Source organism: Phascolarctos cinereus, unplaced genomic scaffold, assembly GCF_003287225.1.
Source record: "Phascolarctos cinereus isolate Bilbo 61053 unplaced genomic scaffold, phaCin_HiC Scaffold_1;HRSCAF=81, whole genome shotgun sequence".
NCBI classification, from domain to species: Eukaryota; Metazoa; Chordata; class Mammalia; order Diprotodontia; family Phascolarctidae; genus Phascolarctos; species Phascolarctos cinereus.
The window spans coordinates 209263953-209282444 of record NW_027555514.1 but is presented as its reverse complement, the minus strand read 5'-3'; the positions used below and the strand labels follow the sequence as shown (position 1 = coordinate 209282444).

The 18492-nt window shown below is 46.7% G+C and overlaps 2 protein-coding genes across 7 annotated transcripts in view; one reads left to right on the top strand and one right to left on the bottom strand.

Annotated features, from left to right (window-relative positions):
• Window positions 1–9352, top strand: part of HDAC7 (histone deacetylase 7) — a 55717-nt gene extending 46365 nt beyond the window's left edge. For all 6 annotated transcript variants that reach the window (XM_078156764.1, XM_020977153.2, XM_020977155.2 and 3 more), the window contains 7 exons: window positions 285–404; window positions 4829–4926; window positions 5740–5858; window positions 6386–6519; window positions 6714–6798; window positions 7794–7931; window positions 8183–9352. In XM_078156764.1, coding sequence (XP_078012890.1) covers window positions 285–404; window positions 4829–4926; window positions 5740–5858; window positions 6386–6519; window positions 6714–6798; window positions 7794–7931; window positions 8183–8199 — 711 coding nt within the window. In that variant the 3' untranslated portion in view covers window positions 8200–9352. The remainder of the gene's footprint in view (window positions 1–284; window positions 405–4828; window positions 4927–5739; window positions 5859–6385; window positions 6520–6713; window positions 6799–7793; window positions 7932–8182) is intronic.
• Window positions 9353–11031: 1679 nt separating this feature from the next.
• SLC48A1 (solute carrier family 48 member 1) lies at window positions 11032–17990 on the bottom strand. Its single transcript, XM_020977189.2, has 3 exons — window positions 17710–17990; window positions 13143–13310; window positions 11032–12447 (listed from the first exon to the last, which is right to left on the bottom strand). The coding sequence occupies exons 1-3, from the start codon at window positions 17843–17845 to the stop codon at window positions 12311–12313; spliced, it is 441 nt and encodes a 146-aa protein (XP_020832848.1). The 5' UTR covers window positions 17846–17990; the 3' UTR covers window positions 11032–12310.
• Window positions 17991–18492: the final 502 nt, after the last annotated feature.

Here is an 18492-nt window from a genome sequence, read left to right as displayed (position 1 = left end):
TAGGCTAGCTGCTTTCCGTGTGCAGCGGTGTGGGGTTAGGATTTAAAGTAGAAGAGGGCTTCTGCCAGTAATAACTACAGCTGCTCTTCTTCCCTATCTCTGTACCTGGGCCTTTATGCTTTCTCCACATTGGTATATTGGGCAGCCATTTATATCACATGGCCTTGAGTGTTCTCATGGTCACATATTAATTGCTGGCCCAATTACAGTCCCTTTCTCTCCATTCCATTATTTAGCTCTTAGACCCTTCACTACCTCACTTGTGCTCATCTCACCAAAAACAGGATGTTCATCATGGCAATGGAACTCAGCAAACCTTCTATGAGGACCCCAGCGTGCTCTACATCTCTCTACATCGACATGATGATGGCAATTTCTTTCCAGGCAGTGGGGCTGTTGATGAGGTAACATTTGAGCCCCTCCTCCCATCTATTGGCTCATCAGTATTGATGCAAAGGAGTGGAAACAGGATGATTCATCCTCCTGTAGGCAGTCAGCTTCCTTGTCCTTAACTTCTTGTAGTTCCTAGGACTTTAGCCCTGTCAGTAAGATGGAAGGATGAGAGTAAACTGATTGGGAAAGAGAGAAAGGGAGAAAATCCAAAGAAATGACCCCTTTTCCAGTGATTATCACCTCCTTGGGGGTAGAGACTAGAAGGATAGAGAATTACCTTGCTAGGGAGCTGAACTTGGGAAAGCTGTAGAACTCTCTGGGTTGAGTCTTTCTAAGTTACAAGAAATTTCTATCTCTTGTGCCTGTATTCTCAGAGGGTTTTCTGAGATAGCAAGATGTGTCAGTGACCCTGTTTCTTTAGAGCAGGGAGACTGGGGCAGGGGCAGCCCAAGCACTGTAAAGAAACATTGAAAAAGGATACAAGAGGTAAAGAAGGAGGGATCAGTCTGGGGTAGGCTTTCGATGTTTAAATCTGGTCTCAGCCAAAATCCAGGTATGATCTCCTTACCTCAGGTATGTTGAGTTTCCTTGGGTACAATAGTTGACTTAAGTCTAATTCAATAAACATTTTAAGTGCCTACTATATGCTCGCTGCTAGAGATATTAAGGCAGCTGGGTGGCATAACGGTTAGAGTCAGGCCTGGAGTCAGAAAGACTTGAATTCAAATCCAACCTCAGACACTTACTAGCTGTATGACCTGGGTAAGTCACTTTACCCTGTTTGCTTCAGTTCCCTCATCTGTAAAATGAACTGGAGAAGGAAATGGTAACCCACTCCAGTATCTTTGCCAAGAAACTCCCAAATGGGGTCATGAAGAGTCAAACACAAATGAAACTGAACAAAGGACTGTCAATGACAAAAATGAAACAGTTCCTGCCTTCAAGCTGTTGATCTAATCGGAAGGTACAACATATGTACAAGTATATACAAGATAATTTGAGGTAGGAGAGAGCACAGATGTGGGGATTAGGAAGGATTTTGATTAGGAGTTGGCATCTGAGCTAAATCCTGAAGGAAGCTAGGGATTCTAAGAGGGGTCAGCGAGGAGAGAATGTATTCCTAGCAGAGATACATCTGTCTGCAAAGACATAGAGGTGGGAAATTAAATGCTGAGTTCAAGAAAACAGCTAGTTATCCAGTTTGACTGGAATGTTTCATATCTGAAATGGAGTAGTTGGAAATAAGTATGGGAAGGTAAATGGAAACCAGACTAAGAAGGGCTTCAAATGCAAGGTTAAGGAGTTTGTCTTTTGTAGAAGCCACTGAAGTATTCTTGAACAAGAGAGTGACACGCTCAGATCTGTGTTTTAGATTTGTTATGTTAGCAGTTGTATGGAAGGTGGATTACAGAAGGCAGAGACAATGGACACCTATTATTAGGAGACTATTGCAATAGTCGAGGCGAGACGTGATGAGAGCCTGAACTAGGGTGAAGTCATCTGAGTAGAAAGGAGACAGGTGCAAGAGAGGTTGTGGAAGCAGAAGGGGAAGAATCGTCCAGTCTTGGCAACTGATTGAATATGGAGAGTGAGGGGAAAAGCAAGAGTGAAAGATGATTCTGGGGTTGTGCAACTGGGCGGCTAGAAGGACAGTGATAACCTTAGATAACATTACATAATGTTAAAGATTAGGTAACATTAGAAATGGCTGAGTTTAAAGAGCAGGTGAAAGGAAGAAAAGATATATAGTACCATATGTAGTGCTCAGGGTCATGGCAGGGTCAAGTGAAAGCCTTTTAAGGATGGAGAGAACTTAGGAGGAAAGGGACTAGTGGATAAGAAGGAACTGAAGATAAGAGAAGGAAAGAGACTGATAAAAAGTAAAAAGGGCAAGCTGTCACAGAAGAACAGAATAGATGGGATGGGGGCAGCTAGGTGGCGCGGTGGATACAGCACTGGCCCTGCAGTCAGGAGGACCAGAGTTCAAATCTGGCCTCGGACCAGACACTTGACACTTACTAGCTGTGTGACCGTGGGGAAGTCACTTAAGCCTAATTGCCTTACCAAAAAAAAAAAAAAAAGAATGCATGGGAGGAAAGGCACAAGTATGGCTGGCTTTAGCAAGAAGAACCACCTCTTGCTCAGAGACTAGGGCAGAGGAGGAGAGAATAAGAAATGGTGCATAAAGGTTTTGAAGAGTCAGACAAGGAAGAAGGATCTCACAGTGGACTCCTTGATTTTTTTGATAAAGGATGAGAAGTGGCCATCTGGTGGGGGGCAGGGAAAGGGGAGTAGAAAGAGAAAATTTGGAAGTTAATAGTTGGCAGCTATGGGAAACTGACTATATAACACCACCACCATCTTTGGGTCAGAGGCATTCTCTTTTCTAATGTGCCTGGGATTTCATTCCCTCTCTACTGTCTGATTCTAATTCCTCAAATGTTTATCTGCACTGCTTGGGCTGCTCCCTCCTCACTTTCATCACTCTAAAAAAGCAGTGTCATTGAGTTATCGCCCTAATTTGGAGAGCTATTTGAGGGGAAGGAACAGGCCCATGTCACTTGTAGCACCTGCCGGTTAATATGGGAATGTTCCACTTTAAGAAAACTCAAAATGCAAAATCAGAATTTAAAATTTGACAAATTAGGGGGCAGCTAGGTGGTGCAGTGAATAGAGCTCTGGCCTTGGAGTCAGGAGGACCTGAGTTCAAATCCAGCCTCAGACACTTAACACTTACTAGCTGTGACCCTGGGCAAGTCACTTAACCCCGATTGCCTTACCCCCCCCCAAAAAAATTGACAAATTAGGAGGTGTCTGTTTCTATCATCAGACTTTACTTTGTCACACAAAACAAATTACATAGAACCAAACAGATTACATGGCACCAGGAGGGACCTTAGAGATCATCTAGTCCAATCTTCTCGTTTTATATTTGAGGAAACTATAGCCCAAATATACAATTTGCTCAGAATCACATAATAGCAGAGTCAGGACTCAAATCCAGATCATTTGACATCAAGTCCAATGTTCTTGCCACCACACTTCATGTGATCCCTTCAGAATTTTTTTCTTTCTTATTTTTTTTTCCTGGCAAAGTCAGGAGCCCTGGGTGTTTGTGGGGGGTGGGGGGCGTTAAGTGACTTGCTCAGGGTCACACAGCTAGTGTGACACCAGATTTGAACTCAGGTCCTCTTGACTCCAGGGCCAGTGCTGTATCCACTGCACCACCCAGCTGCCCCCCAGGAATTCTTTAAATCACAAGCTGCTGCCTTAGTATAGTAAAAATAGTTTATCTGCCATTCTTCAGGAACAAGGTATCATAAAACAAAGCATAAAGGAAGGCAATATCAACAGACGAACAAAAGTACACCCCAATTTCAATGACGGCTTACTCTTCTGGGTCTTTGCCAAGTAGGTGACAAGTCACAAATAATTTATGAAGTGCCAACAATGTGCCAGGCACTACGCTAAACACTAGAGATACAAGAAAGGCAAAAAACAGGTCCGGCTCCCATAGAGTTCACAGACTAATGGCGTAGACATGATGCGAACAACCGTGTGCAAACAAGATAGGGACAGACGAAGATAAAGGAGGACTAGGAAATGCTCCTCCCAGAAGATGAGACTTTTACATAGACTTGAAAGGAACTAAGGAAGCCTCAGGAGGTGGAGGTGGAGATGAGGAAAGAGAGAGTTCCAGGCACAGGGAACAGCTAGTGAAAATATGAGAGTCGGGAGATGGAATGTCTTGTGTGAGGAGGAGGAGGAAGGAGGCCGGTGTCACGGGATTGCAAAGTACATGGAGGGGAGTTACTGGAAATATGGGAAGGGACCAGATGATGAAGGGCATTAAAAAATCAAACAGGATTTTAGGTTTGATCCTGAAGGTAATAGGGAGCCAGAGGAATTTATCAAATGGGGTGGGGATGAGGGGTGATGTGGTCAGACCTGTGCTTTAGGAAGATCACTTTGGCATTGATTGGAGGATGGACTGGAATGCGGAGAGAGTTGAGGCAGGGAGGCTAGTGCAACAGTTCAGGCATTAGGTGATGAGGGCCTGCAAGAGGATAATCGTTGTTTTAGGAGAGAAGGGGGCATGTTAACAAGAAATGTTAAGGTAGAAATGATAGAAATTGGCAACTGGTGGGATATGAAGAGTGAGAGTGAGGAGTCAAAGATGACACCGAGTTTGACATTTCCCTTCTTGATGTGATAGATGAGAGCATTAGTCCTCTGCTTAAAGAGTCTGGTTCAACATGAATGGCTTGGCAGGAGCTGAGACTGAAAATCAGGGGACCTGAGTTCTAGTCCCAATTAATTAACTTTAGTTTTCTTCCCTAGGAGGATTAAACTAGATGGTCTTTCAAGTTCTTTCCAACACTGAGTCTCTGATACCCCTTTGATTTCTTTCATCTTTCGCCGCCTCACGTTGCAGGTCGGGGCTGGCAATGGAGAAGGCTTCAACATCAATGTTGCCTGGGCTGGAGGCCTTGACCCACCCATGGGAGATCCTGAATACCTGGCAGCCTTCAGGTCAGTTTTCAGAGTGACAGGATTTCTAAGGAGGTTTGGGACATAAAATAAAGACAGGTTGAAGTGGACCTCCCTCTCTTGCCTGTTCCTCCAACAGCTCCAGGTTAGACAGGCAATCAGCTACCTATTGAGCAGTCACTGTATAGACACAGCTGGGTGGCCCAGAGGATGGAGTGCTAGGCTTGCTTGAAGTCAGGAAGGCCCAAATTCAAATCCTGCCTCAGACACTTAGTAATCGTGTGATCCTGAGCAAGTCAGTTAACCTCTCTCGGCTTCAGTTTCTTCATGCAAATTAAGAGCTATCTATTAGAGGTGCATAGGGTTAGTCAAAAAAAGCTTTGTGAAGGAATTGAGCTTTGAGGGAAGAATTTTATAGTCCCTTGATTGTTGGAAGTATAGGATATTTAAGATTGGAGAATTTAGCACGTTGTAAAAGGCCCCAGGAATGCCTAAATTTTTTTAAAAATCTATTTAAGAATAGGATAGGCCAAGTTTAGTGAAGGGAGAAAGAGAGACATATTTGGACAACCCAACAGTGGGAGAGTGGGAGGGAAAACCGACCCTCAAAAGCTTTGGACTTTTTTCTCAGTTGGGAGAATCTAATATTTGTGTGAGCTATGGTTTTCTCCATACTGAGTCCAGAGACGATGGGTGCCCCTGCTGATTTTCTCAGGGCCCATGGTCCTGGTCGCTAGGGCCAAATTTAACCAGGTTCTGAGGCTCCATATTGCCCCTTGCCCTAGTAATGTCCCCTTTTGCACCCCAATATCACCCTTCCCAAATGGCCCCTGAGAATACGATGTGCTCCCACAGAACAGTTGTGATGCCTATCGCCCGAGAATTCTCTCCTGACCTGGTCCTGGTGTCGGCTGGGTTTGATGCTGCAGATGGCCACCCCCCACCTCTGGGAGGCTACCGTGTCTCTGCCAAGTGTAAGAAGATTCTCAAGGGGTGACTGACTTCTACACTGGGAAGAAGAGATTCTGTTCATCCTGAGACTGAAACATAAAAAGTGGGAAGTGGGAGAAGGGATATGACCCTCGGTCAGCTTGTGCCTATGAGCATGATGAATTTGTCACACTCGAGGTTAGGGGAGATTTTAGGGCCAAGTCCCCTGAGCATCCTAGTGACCTGTTAACCTAGACCTATTCTTATCAATTCATCTTTCTATCCATCCTGTAGAACTATGGGCACTACTAGGATTGAGGCCACGATCTAGCAGTTAAAACAAATCAGCAATAGAGCCTTCTCCCAAGGATGTGCGTCCCAGGTTGAACTGGCAGCCCTTAGGAGGCAATCACAAGGTTGGGGGAAACCAGCTTGGCCTTGGGAGACAGTCGTAATTAGGAGACATCTTAGAGAACAAAGGCCCGCAGGCAGTGGCAGGAATAGTCAAGCAGGGAAGAGACAGAGGCAGAAGAAGCCTCTGCTTCCATGTCCCCATCCATTCCCATCCCAGGTTTTGGGTACATGACACAGCAACTGATGAGCTTGGCAGGAGGAGCAGTGGTTTTGGCCTTGGAGGGTGGCCATGATCTCACAGCCATTTGTGATGCCTCTGAAGCCTGTGTGACTGCCCTGCTAGGAAACAAGGTGAGACACTTCTCCACACCCAACTTGGGTAGAGGAGAAGATAGGTTCTTAAGGCAAAGAAATGGGGATGACTGGAATCTGAAAGGGGACTGCATGTACAGTCCAGGTCAAGGCCAAGAACCCAGGAGGCTCTAGGTATGGGAGAGGGTAAGGTATCTGGTCCCTGTAGGTGACTGTATGTACATTTCCTGTAGGTGGATCCCCTCTCTGAGGAGAGCTGGAAACAGAAACCCAACTTAAATGCTATTCGATCCCTGGAAGCTGTGATCCGGGTGCACAGTGAGTAAAGAGATGATAGGACAGCCCTGTAAGAAGGTCAGAGAGGGCATAAAAAAAACCTTCTCATGCGGGGACCCATTCCATGGGAGTTTTGCTAGGCTGTAGGTACTAGACAATGGAACACAACATAGGGTTCCCCCAAGGCTACCTAAAAACAATGGTGTGATCTACTCATTCCCTCAAATTGAGACTGTGTGGAGGCTGTCCTATGCCTCTGGTGGCAAGTATTCCTTTGCCAATTAGGCAGAGCTTAGACCTTTTAACAAGGGTCCTAGGTCCTGTCTGATTTGGGAATTGATGTGTAAATGTTCCTGAGACTTCAAAAACTTGTGTAATGTGTGGATTTGGGGAGTTAAGGACCAATCCATTTTCCCAACGTGTTTCCAAAACGTGTACTATAGGTATTGAAGTCCACAAGCTGACCCATTGCTGCTTTTAGGAAGAGTCCTAGAAAAGGGTGGGGATAGGGCAACAGAGCAGCCTTCTCAGTTGCAGTACAGGGGGCTTTGGGAAAGCATTTCCTGGACAGATTTACCTAATGAGTCCCAGGCCTGAAGCAGGGCAAGGACACAAACCTTACAAAGCTGGAAAAGCTATGGAAGCCCCTCTGAGTCCACTGGGCTGAATGGGCACAGCAGTCCAAGCCACATTGTCACTTGTGTTAAAAACTGATAACTTCTCCATCATTCGTACCTTTCCACATTGGCATTTGCTGTCCCATCAACCTCTAAACCTGTGCCCATGCTCTTCTTTATGGTTTCTTAGGTTTGCTTTCATTGCAGATCTTATCTGGGAGCTGGGAAGCAGTGCAAAATGGGTGCACATGTGGAGTTTAAGGGGAGGAAAGGGTGACCTGAGGACTAGCTTATGTTAATGTCTGAAGCTACAGACCTTTTTCTGCAGAACTCAAGACACCCAGCCCTTGGGTGTGTTTCCATACTCATGATCAGGATGTGTAGAATCAGCCCTGAATCTTACTCAGCCTCTTATTTCAGGTAAGTATTGGGGTTCGATGCAGTGGTTGGCCTCCAGTCCAGATTCTTGGGTCCCCTCGGTGACAATGGCTGACACAGAAGAAGTGGAACAGTGTCAGCACTGGCCTCACTCTCCGTGGGCATTCTGGCAGAAAAGAGGTAACTCCCCTACTCTGTACCACCAACAGCCTCTTTAGTCTGGACTTTGGAATCTATCTGTATTATTCACAGCCCTCCAGTCTTCTCTCTTGAGTACACCTAGACTCTGTCAGTCCTAACCTTTGCTTGCTTTTCTCCTCCTGTTTTCAGTGCCTAACTCAGAGATGGCAGGGTCTCCCCCTGACCTCAGCCTTCCCTCTCCGAGTTCGCCAACTGTAGCCAATTTCTGCCTCTTCTCCCTCCCAAACTAGGCCCTCAGAGCAGCTGATGGAGGAAGAGGAGGAGCCTATGAATCTCTAAGGCTTCAGGACAAACCAATCCACCATCCACTCCTGCCCTTCAGACCTGGATCTTCTAACCAATGGCCACCATGTCTAGTCTTTGAGGTTTCAGATTCTAATGGTCCTGGTCTGATGCCTGCCAGCCCTGCTCCTCCCTTGACAGTCACCCCAGACAACTTGGGAATATCCCCAAGCCCTAAGGAGGGGAACAGGGAAAAGTCTCCAGAAAGGAACTAAGTTAGAGAGATAAGGGAGTGGTGTTCAGCCACTGTCCCACCCCTGGACTTCTCCAAGGGCAGATTCCTCTAGCCCTCTGGAGCATGGCCTACAAGGACCTCTGGCCCACAGGAGGAGACCACTTTTCTCTAGGAGTCTGACAAGAGCCTTGGCTGCCATGTCTCAACCCACCCCTAACCTAACCACTATCTCCACCCAAGGGGCCCCAGCCCCTCCGCCACACAGCCTTAAGGTCTGTATGGAAATGTGAAATCTCAATCTTTGTTGAAGTTTGAGCTCAAGAGAAGACAGGTCCATTGTGAGGCCTTCAGGGGTCTCCTCTTCCCTGTGCATGATTAGATATCCTGTCATCTCTCTACTACCCCTCTCCACCCCAAACTTACTGGGCTTTCAGGGATGCCCTTGCCAGGCACTAAGACATAGCACAATCTGATAAGAGTTGCTAGTTAGACAATTCTCCACCCCACCCCCATCTTCAGTGCCTGCACTGTGTATACCTTGATTCAACCATCTCAGTATCCTGGGGAGTGAGCATGCTGTCCCTCTCCCCCACCCCATTGCTCCCCCAAGCAGATGGTGCCAACTCCCTTATCTTCTCTCTGGGATACAACATAACTTAGAGGGAGCCTTAGCTTTCCCATCCTAAGGCTTGCATCCTGTCCCCACATAGAACTGCCTTAGCTAAAGGGAAGGAGGTGAGGTAAAGATGTGGGCCAGTGAGAAGGGCTGCTCCTGGGGACATCAGCACAGGGGCTTCCTAGCTCCAGCTTGGGGCCAGAAGTATTTGTGTGTGTGCGCATGTATGTCTCCTCCACAAAACTCCTGTGTATGTGCATGTTTTTGTTTAAGAAAAAAGAAAAAGAAAAATCTGAATAAATGTTTATTTGCTTTAAAACTGCATAAGACTAGTGGTGAATTGGTTTAAGTGTTGTGCACAACATGTCCAGAAAGTGCATAAGTGTGCATATTCTCACACGTGTGAATATGTACGTGGGAGTAGAGATCTAGTCAGACATAGAAGAGAAATCTGGAGATTCTGTAGCCATTCTTGCCTTTCTTCTTCATTCATACTTGCCTTTCTGGAAATACCCAGGTTGGTTCCAATCTTTGCTTAACCAGTACCTCCCTTCCACTCCCACTCTCCCCCAATCTGTGGATGCCAGCACCAGCCCATCTTTCTGAGAGGAGTTCTGTCAGCTCTTTTGCACCCATAACTGGAAGGTATCTTCACCTAGTCCCTTCATTTTACAGGTGAGGAACAAAAGTCCAGAGGTTAAGTGACTTTCCCAATGTCACACAGTAGTAAGTGGCAAAGCCAGGATTTGAACCCAGGACCTCAATTTCCAAAAACCAATGCTTAGTTCACTATGCCAGAGGAAGGTGGATTCTCCATCACCTAGAGACATTAGCATTTCCCCTATATCTTGTATGTGTTTGACCAGACATTATTCCATATACAGAGTGCAGTGTCAGGGAGGGACTGATTATTTATGTGCTCATTATATGCCTGAAGTACAAAGAAAAACTGGTAAGGCAATGGCTCTCGGAAGCTCACTGCATTAAGTAAAGAAATTAAATGCTGCCAGTCACCATGGGCCTAAGCCCTGTGGGGCACTCAGCCTGGTGGGGGGGACAGTAAGTTACAAAGTTAGTTCTGGTACATATCGTTCCTACCTGCACACAACCCTGCTGGGGAGGGAAGAAGGTAAGGCAGAGATCCTTCCTTCCACCCTGAGCTGAAAAGCCCCAGTTCTTTCTTCCTTTCCCCTTCTTCTTCTGGCCCCTTGAGAATGAAGAACAAATAATGGGCACCATGGCAGGCCCAGGCTACCTTGGTCCTAATAATACATTAAAATTCAATCATATATAAGTCTAGAATAAAGTATATTGATAATATGTACAATAACGTATGTTATCATCATATAACATAGGCAGCTCCACGGAGCAGTGGGTAGAGTGCCAGGCCTGGAGTCAGGAAGACCTGAGTTATAATCCAGCCTCAGATACTCACGAGTTGTGTGACCCTGGGAGAGTCACTCCTTTAACCTTTGTCGGACCCAGTTTCCTCATCTGTAAAATGGGGATAATAATAACACCTACCTCACAGGATTGTTGTGGAGTTTGAATAACGTTTGTAAAGTGTTTAGCACAGTGCTTGGTACATAATAGGTGCTTAATAAGTGCTTGTTCCCTTCCCCTTCTACTAATAACTAGCATTTATGTAGCATTTTGAGGTTTACAAAGTACTTTACAAATATTATCTCATTTTATTCTCACAAGTGCCCTGAGAGGAAGGTGGCATTATTATCCCCATTTGACAAATGAGGAAGAAGTTAAATGACTTGCTCAGAGTCACATGCCTAGGAGGTGTATAAAGCAGGATTTGAACTTGAGTCTTCTTGACTCCAGTAGCCTGGCTACTTAATGCTCCAAGCCATAAATATCCTTGCCTGGAATTTAAAAAAAAGGATAAGGATCTAGGAGGAGATGAGGATATGCCCCCAGCCTCTGATGACTTTATTCTGCATTACCCTCAAGTCCCCTTTGGAGCTCTCCAACACACAAGTGACACCCAGAGGCCATTGAGTGATAAAGCAGCTGTTTGTTGTATTTTTGTCAAAGTGACAGTGACATGGAAATATGACTGAGGTTGGGGTGGGCACAAGAACTAGTTTAAGGAATGGGGAGGAAACAGCTAAAAACCAAAGCATGCACAATGCCTATACGATGTAAAAATGTTAACAGCAGACCCTTAGAACTTATTAAAGGCCCCTGGGTTAAGGGCATAGCATTAGAAAGCAGCTATTTTGTCCAGAAGTAGGGAAAAAAACATAAAAAGCGCTAGGGGAAGGAAAGAAAGCAGGGGACCTGTGGCAGGCTAGGGGGAGAATTCCACCTTAGAGGTTTAGCCCCAATACAGTCTCCAAAGCCTCCTCCCCTGCAACACTGTGCATCCTCCCCTGCCCGAACCTCAACCTCAGGAAGGTGGCCTAGGTAGGACTGGATGGAGAATAGATGAGGGTGTAAGGTGGTATGTGCACATGTGGGTTGACCTGGAAAAAACATTACTCCCAGCCTGAGCTATTTTACCATCTTCCCAAATCTCTTTAGCATTTGCTAATACATCTGTGCCCATTTCAGGTTTCCCAAGAGAGCACTACCCTGGGCTACAGGACTACTGCCTAACCCCCAGGGTCCCTAGAGAAGGGAAAACCTTTTGGGAGGCTAAAAGGAGGAAAACAGCCTTTTGTCCATTCCCCAAGATACAGGGAAAGAGTAAAGCCAAATGCAGGCTCTTCTTGGGGACAGGGAATGGGGAAGCTGGGAAAAGTCTCTTCTCAGGAACCCCCAATAGCTTCATTGACAAAATATTCTTCAGGCCCAATCCCTGCCCTTATAAAAAGTTAAGGGAAGGACTTTTTCAAGCTTGGTGATAGAAGGAACCTAAACTACCCCTCGCTCCACCCATCTCTTGGCCCTTGTCCCCAACACACATCCACAGCCTTCTTCTAACCCTGTTGCTTCCTTCCCCACTTTAAAAGAGCTTACCTTATGATAAGAAAATAGATCCATATGAAAAAGTACAAAGCATTCCCTCCCTAGATAGGCCAGGAAGCAGAGCAGCAAGGCCTTTCCCCACACCAGACACCTTATAAAGAAATAAGGCTCACATGGTGAGGAAAAGTGTCCTAGGAGACCCTCCTCCTTGCCCCTCCCCCCCAACCACCACCACCACCAGCATATCCTCTGCCATGGTTCCTGAGCCCCCAACAAAAGGAGCACAGAAATAACAACTCTGCTTCTCAGAGGTTGAGTCCAATCACTAAAAACCACCCCACTGGGGAGGCTAATTAGTCAAGGTCAGAAGTCACTAAGGATGCTGATGTCAGCAAAGTCGGCTCGGTAGCGGTGGGCATATATGCTGAGCAAGAAGGCCCACTTGAAGGAGATGAAGCTCCACACACAGGAGAGGTAGTAGCTCGTGGGATCTGTCAAGCCTGTAGGAAGCAAGGAAAGGATGGTTACAAGAGATCCAAAGATGATGCCAGGTCCTGTCTCATAATGCTATCTTGTCTGCCAACACTCAAGAATAGGGGAGCCAACGTATAGAGGGCAAAAGACAACCCCTCCTCAGATCCTGTTGCATGATGCCCTTTATGTCTTGGAACCAACCCAACAGGAAGACCCAAATCTGATGAGTATCTTCTGGTCCAGATAAAGAGGGTAGGGACAAAGTGTGATGGAGAAGCTGAGTTAGTAAAGATGATCCGGGCATCTGGAAGATGGATCTGAGGCTGGCCAGTTATAGCTCTTTATCCTTAAGTCTGCGGTTAGCATGCTTGAGTCACCCTGCCTTATATTTATCCCAAACCTTGTTTTCTAGCACTGGACTGCATCAAGGGAACAAACCCATGTGCTGCAGACCTTAAAGCAGTACATAAATGTGCATCATTATACTGCACAACAACCACACCCCAGTAATCTCAGGAGAGTGGAATGTGCTCTAGGCTCAAGACAAACCTGTCAATTCTCTGTTAATTCAGTCTTACCCAGTCAACGGGCACTACAGACACTATCACTGCTTGACACATGGCTTGTCTTGAGTCTGGTCTTACAGTGTTCCTCCTGTTTGACCTCTCCCCTATGCCCACTTCACTCCAGCTGCATACCCTCCCAGACTCTAGGCCCTCACCGTGATGCTTAGTGATGGCCAGGACAAGGAAGGTGCAGAATGCGGTGATGGAGACAGTGGAGAAGAAGATGCCCACAAGCAGGAAGCATCGAAGGCCCTTGAGCCAGGTGCGCCAGTAGTCCTGTATGTACATCACGTGTGTTGTCAGAGTCCAAAGCGCCAGAACACCTGGAGAAGGGGCACAGTGTCAGCCTGGCCCTCCTTACAGGAAGCTTGAACACCACAGATCCATAGGTAGCCTTGTATGGGCAGGAGGTAGCCAAGGCAACTCCCACTACCTGAAGTGGCAGGAGACAAGCCCCTTTAGCCTCACTATCTCTAAAAGAGGAAAGCTCTAGAGATTAGGCTGATTAGGAGACCCTGAAGCTATGTGGCTAAGTACCTCTCCCTTTTCTGCCCCTTGGGACCTCACACCTTCCTCCTTTTCTTTTCTAAAACCTTCCTGGTTCCCTTCCCTTCAAAAACTACTCCCAACACCAGTACCTACTCCTTCAGGGGCTTCACTAATGACCATCACAGCATTTGTGGGACAGAAACCAGAAATCCCTGCTCCCTCTAACAGCCCACTCCTCAGCTCTATCACACTCACACACACACACACACACACACACACACACACACACACACACACACACACACACACACACACAGGTGCGCGCCCTCATTTCATGGGAAGCTCTCACTAAATTTCCTGACTTCATCCTGTCAAATAGGCCCTGGCCTTGCCTCTCTCAAAGATTAAGAGAGACAGGTCTGAATAGTTCAGGCCACATATCTTACAGGGCTCCTCTTCAATACTTAGAGAGACCCTTAGGGTTAGAATTTGGGAAAGAAAATATGGGCCCATGCCCACACACACTGCCACCACCTTTCTTTGAACCTGACCTTCAGAGCCTGGGGAGGCATTTTCCCTAGGATGACAGTAGCCACCAGATCAACACAACAGGATCATTCTGTGCCAGGCAGTGCCAGTTGCTTAGCAACAATCCTCGGAATGTGATTAAGGCCCCAGAGTTCTATAGCCATCAAAGACATGAGGAAAGAAAAATTTATACAGTAACTACAACATTGTAAAGAAAAACAGCTGTGAAAGACTTGAGAACTCTGATCAATTCAATGACCAATCTTCACTCCAGAAAACTGATGTGAAAGAGGTAGGATGGATGAGAGGTGTACAACGAGACACACATTTCCACAGATAGCTAACGGGTGAATCTGTTAACAAGGGAGGGCTTTTATTTTCCTTTGTGCTGGGAGGTAGTGGAAAGAGTGGAAAAGGAGTGATAGTGATACTGACAAAAAAGAAAAATCAATGAATCATTAAAAAAACAAATAGAAGAAAACAGAAGGAAGTTCAGAAGGAGACAGACAAGCAGAGTAATGCTGACATTACCATATTAAACTTGAACTATACCAAACAAAAAACCACACATGATATTTTAGAATTTTACCTAAAAGGAGTTTCATATACAATCCACATTTTTGTTTTTCATCATATAGTGAAATGTTCATGTTTGCTGATGTTTGCTCATAATAAAAAATAATTTTAAAACACAGAGGAAAAGAGGGTAGGCAAGGTATTGGCAGAGCCATCCAGGCTACTAGATTCCCATAGAGTTTCAGTACCTTTAGAGAAGGAAGTTTCACACCTGAGGGAGAGTTCCAGTCACTAGGCCAGTTAGTAGCCAAGGCCACAAATTAGTATCCCTCTACTGCCACCAAGAAGCACTAGATTGCAGATAAGGACAGGGAAGAGGAACTGTATTATAACTGAAATTCAGACTAGACTCAGACCTGGCATTTCTCTACCATGCCATCAACACTGTTTCAGAAAAAGAACATTATTTGGGTCAATGGACCACCGTTTCAGGGATATTCTCCTTCGTGGTCCGAAAGGATCCACAAAGGATGTGATTGCAATGGAAGAATCCAGTCAACAACTCCAAGTTTTCCAGCAAAGATTAGAGAGCCTGGGAGGACATGAGAGCTGCTCTCCCATGACTCAGTGTTTTTTGGAACTACAAACTGCTAAGTAAGGGACCAATGGAGATGCTGACCATGGAGCTCATGGGACGTGAACTTTAAGAAGGGGGAAAGACGAAAGAAGATGACACCCACCTCCTATGCACCCCTCCCAACACTCATTTCTTAAAGTATAAAAGAGGCAAGAAGTCAACATAAAAAGAGACAAAAGCCATTGGTATCTCCCCCTCCCAAACTGCTCCACTTCACCCAAGTAAGGAAATTTCCACAGGAACCCATATTGTGTCATAGGTAAAAATGCCCATTCTAGGCATACACATATGTACAAAAAAGCTGTGTGTACAAGGGAAAACATGGTAACTGTCAAATTATTCTCGACAAAAAAAGAGGCTGATCAATGGGAAGCATTAGTTAGCACACATATGACTCCATACAGATCTGACCCATCAGAAAAAATGTATATATGGGCATCATTTTGATGCCCCAGCAACAAACCTAGCACATCATATTCTCCCAGAACCACTGCCCTCCAGCTCCCCTGGTGGGGAAGATGTGATCCAGGGACACATGATACTGCCAAGTTCAGCCCCCAATACATTAGATCCAAAGGATCATTTGTAAATTTTTATTCTTTTTTTATGTTAAAGTGAGAACTATGTTTTCTGCCTACAGATGTGAAGCAGGTCCCAAAAAACCAGGCCCTGGCCCTTCACTCCTGCTGTACCCTTTTTGGTCAATGCCACCTAGCTCAAGAGCTGACTCCTTCCACTACTATGCTGTCTGGCAAGACTCCCTCATTGCTCTCTGGTATCATGCCCAGACAGCTTCACATGCCAGCACCACTGGACATGTGCCCCTGGGGAGGGAGGAGAAAACAAGCTGGAGCTTCTCTCCTATGACTCAGCACAAGTGTCAGAAGCCATGACATCTCAAGTCAAGGAGCTAGCTATGTAATTTCTTTTGTTCAAAAGATGACCCAGAGGTTACACTCATCCTTAAGGCTCCTAACATCTAGGAGGCAAAGAGGGATAATGGGATGCAAATACTATCAAGAAGCAGCTTCTTCTCCTAGTGCCCAATTATGGGTCACTAGATATACCAGCAAACACCTATAACATTAAGGTGGATTTTATAATCCCAGAGACTCATTTGCTGGGAGAGTCAAAGCATTTCCTAGGGCCCCACTTCTGCCTTTTATGACTTGTACAAGGTACAAACTAGAGACTCTTTTCTGCAAATATTAAGACATTAAAAATTTTTAGCGTTGGTATTAGAATTATATCATAAGGGACCTCAGACACCTAGTCCAATTCCTTCATTTTAAAAATGAAAAATCTAAGGCCTAATGAAGTTAAGTGACTTGCTTAAGGTCTCAAAGCTAAATAAGTTTTAGCTCCTTGTCCATCAGGCCCTTTTTAAGGGATGAGGGGGAGATAACTTAGAAATCTTGCCCTATTGCTAGAAACTGGTTTCCTTCCCCTAGATCTCATCACCCTACAGCTGATTCTCCTCTGCAACTCTTTCAAATCAAGTTGCAGGTCCGGTGGAGGGGCAAAGGGGAAAAGTTCAGAGCACATTTTTCATTAGACTGACATTCAGACCTCTCGGACCGAGCATCTGAGTATTCATAATCAAAGTTATTCTTTGTTCAAAGTGTTTTCCCATAGATAATCTTATTTAATCCTCCAGTAAGATAAAGTGGGTGGTGCTACCCTCCTTTAACGGATGAAGAAACAGACACAATGTAAAGTCAGCTGCCCAACATCCCACATTAAGTTGGGGCTATGTAGAGCCTCCTGATTTTCTTACCACACAGGGGCACCACCCCCCTACCCCTTTTCTTTGCACAAGGATCCACCTCAATAAGCAAGGTCAACACAGCTGACCAGAATTCCTGAGGGAACACAGCAGAACTGTGTTACTCTTAAGTCCAAGGAAGGTACCCTACCACATTCTTGGGCAACACTGAACTGACAACCCACAGGGCCTGGGCTCCAGGTGGGCATTTCTAAATCCAAAAAGAACTTGCTTAATTCTCCCCTCCCCGGTGGTATCATCCCCAGCAGAGGCCTCACTTTGACAGTTTCCTGTCACAAGCCTTAGGCCCCAGGAAAAGAATGGCAGTTCCGTGAGTATCTATACAGACAAAATCTGCGTAAGATCTACAAAAGCCAGAAGTGTGAGAGGTACCAGAAGCCCTCGCCACTTCAGTTCCCCGGTTAGCTAAGAGCAGCTGTGAAGGCTAAGCCTAAAACGGAGGCAGGCGTGGGATGGGATGGTGGAGAAGGCCAGCGACCTGCTGCACAAGGCCGGTCCGGCTCATCCAAGCGTAGAAGGCTGCAGAAGAGCGAAATCCCAAGGGTCAGGGCGCGAGCCATCGCCGCTATGCAGATATATGCAAATGAGCCCTCCCATGATGTCCCAGGGGTCCTCGGGGTGCTTTCAGAGGAGCGGAGGAAGATGACCTCCATCCTTCCCCGCGGGAGAAAGGAAGAGGGTTTCCGCCCTGGCACAGAGGGCTGGGGGGAGCGAAGAGCTTCAGGCCGAGTAAGGTCCCACCCGCCCGCCCCCCCCCGCCGGGTACCTGCGAGGCCCCCCATAGCGGCGGTCCCGGGCTGGGGGAAAACGAAGGTCCAGACGAGGAAGGCGGAGAGACCCGTCACACAGCCGACCGCCGCGTAGGCGGTGCGGATGCCGAGCTGCAGCCGGGACGGGGCCATGGGGGCTGCTGCGGGGAACCGGCAGAGGCGCCGCGGCGCGGGAAGAAGGGAGCCAAGCTGCGAAGCCTCAGGTGCCGAGCTGGCCGGAGGAGCTACACCCGCCGGTCACGTTGGCCCCGAGGCTCCGCCTCCTCCCGCGCGCCGCGGCCGGCCCCGCGCCCGCCCCAACCCCATACCCATCACCGGGAACTCGCGGAGCCGCGCTGGGCCGGACAGCGCGCTGCAACAGCGCCCTCGCTGGTCGGAGGCCGCGCGCCAGGCTTAGCCTCCGACCCCGGTGGAGGGGGTAGGGGGGCTTGCTACAGATCCAGCCCGTCTGCGGGCATGCTAGTTATGAGGAACTGCAGGGCTGTGCAAAGCAATGGGAGCTAAGTAAAATAACCTATTTTATTGACCTACACAGTAAACCTTAAAGCCATTTACATCCATAAGGAAAAAAAAAAACAACTTTCATATGCCATAGGTTTTCCTTTTGCCGCGGTCACTTGTTTTTTACAAAATCTGGCGTTGAGCTCACAGAATTGTGACGTATGTTCTTCAGTGCTTCATTAGGAACCTATATATCACGTTCCATTTTTTATTTTTTAATTTACAAGCATTTTGTTTTCTCTCAACCCTCCTGGGGATGGGGGGAGGAGGAAAAAAAA

What these genes read in the sequence shown, in the direction of transcription:
- SLC48A1 (XM_020977189.2), bottom strand. Translation starts at nt 17,845, where the DNA reads ATGGCCCCGTCCCGGCTGCAGCTCGGCATCCGCACCGCCTACGCGGCG. An exon ending in CGCTATGGGGGGCCTCGCAG is followed by an intron (nt 13,311 to 17,709) that starts GTACCCGGCGGG and finishes CCCCTTCTCCAG; the next exon opens with GTGTTCTGGCGCTTTGGACT. An exon ending in GGCCATCACTAAGCATCACG is followed by an intron (nt 12,448 to 13,142) that starts GTGAGGGCCTAG and finishes TGCTTCCTACAG; the next exon opens with GCTTGACAGATCCCACGAGC.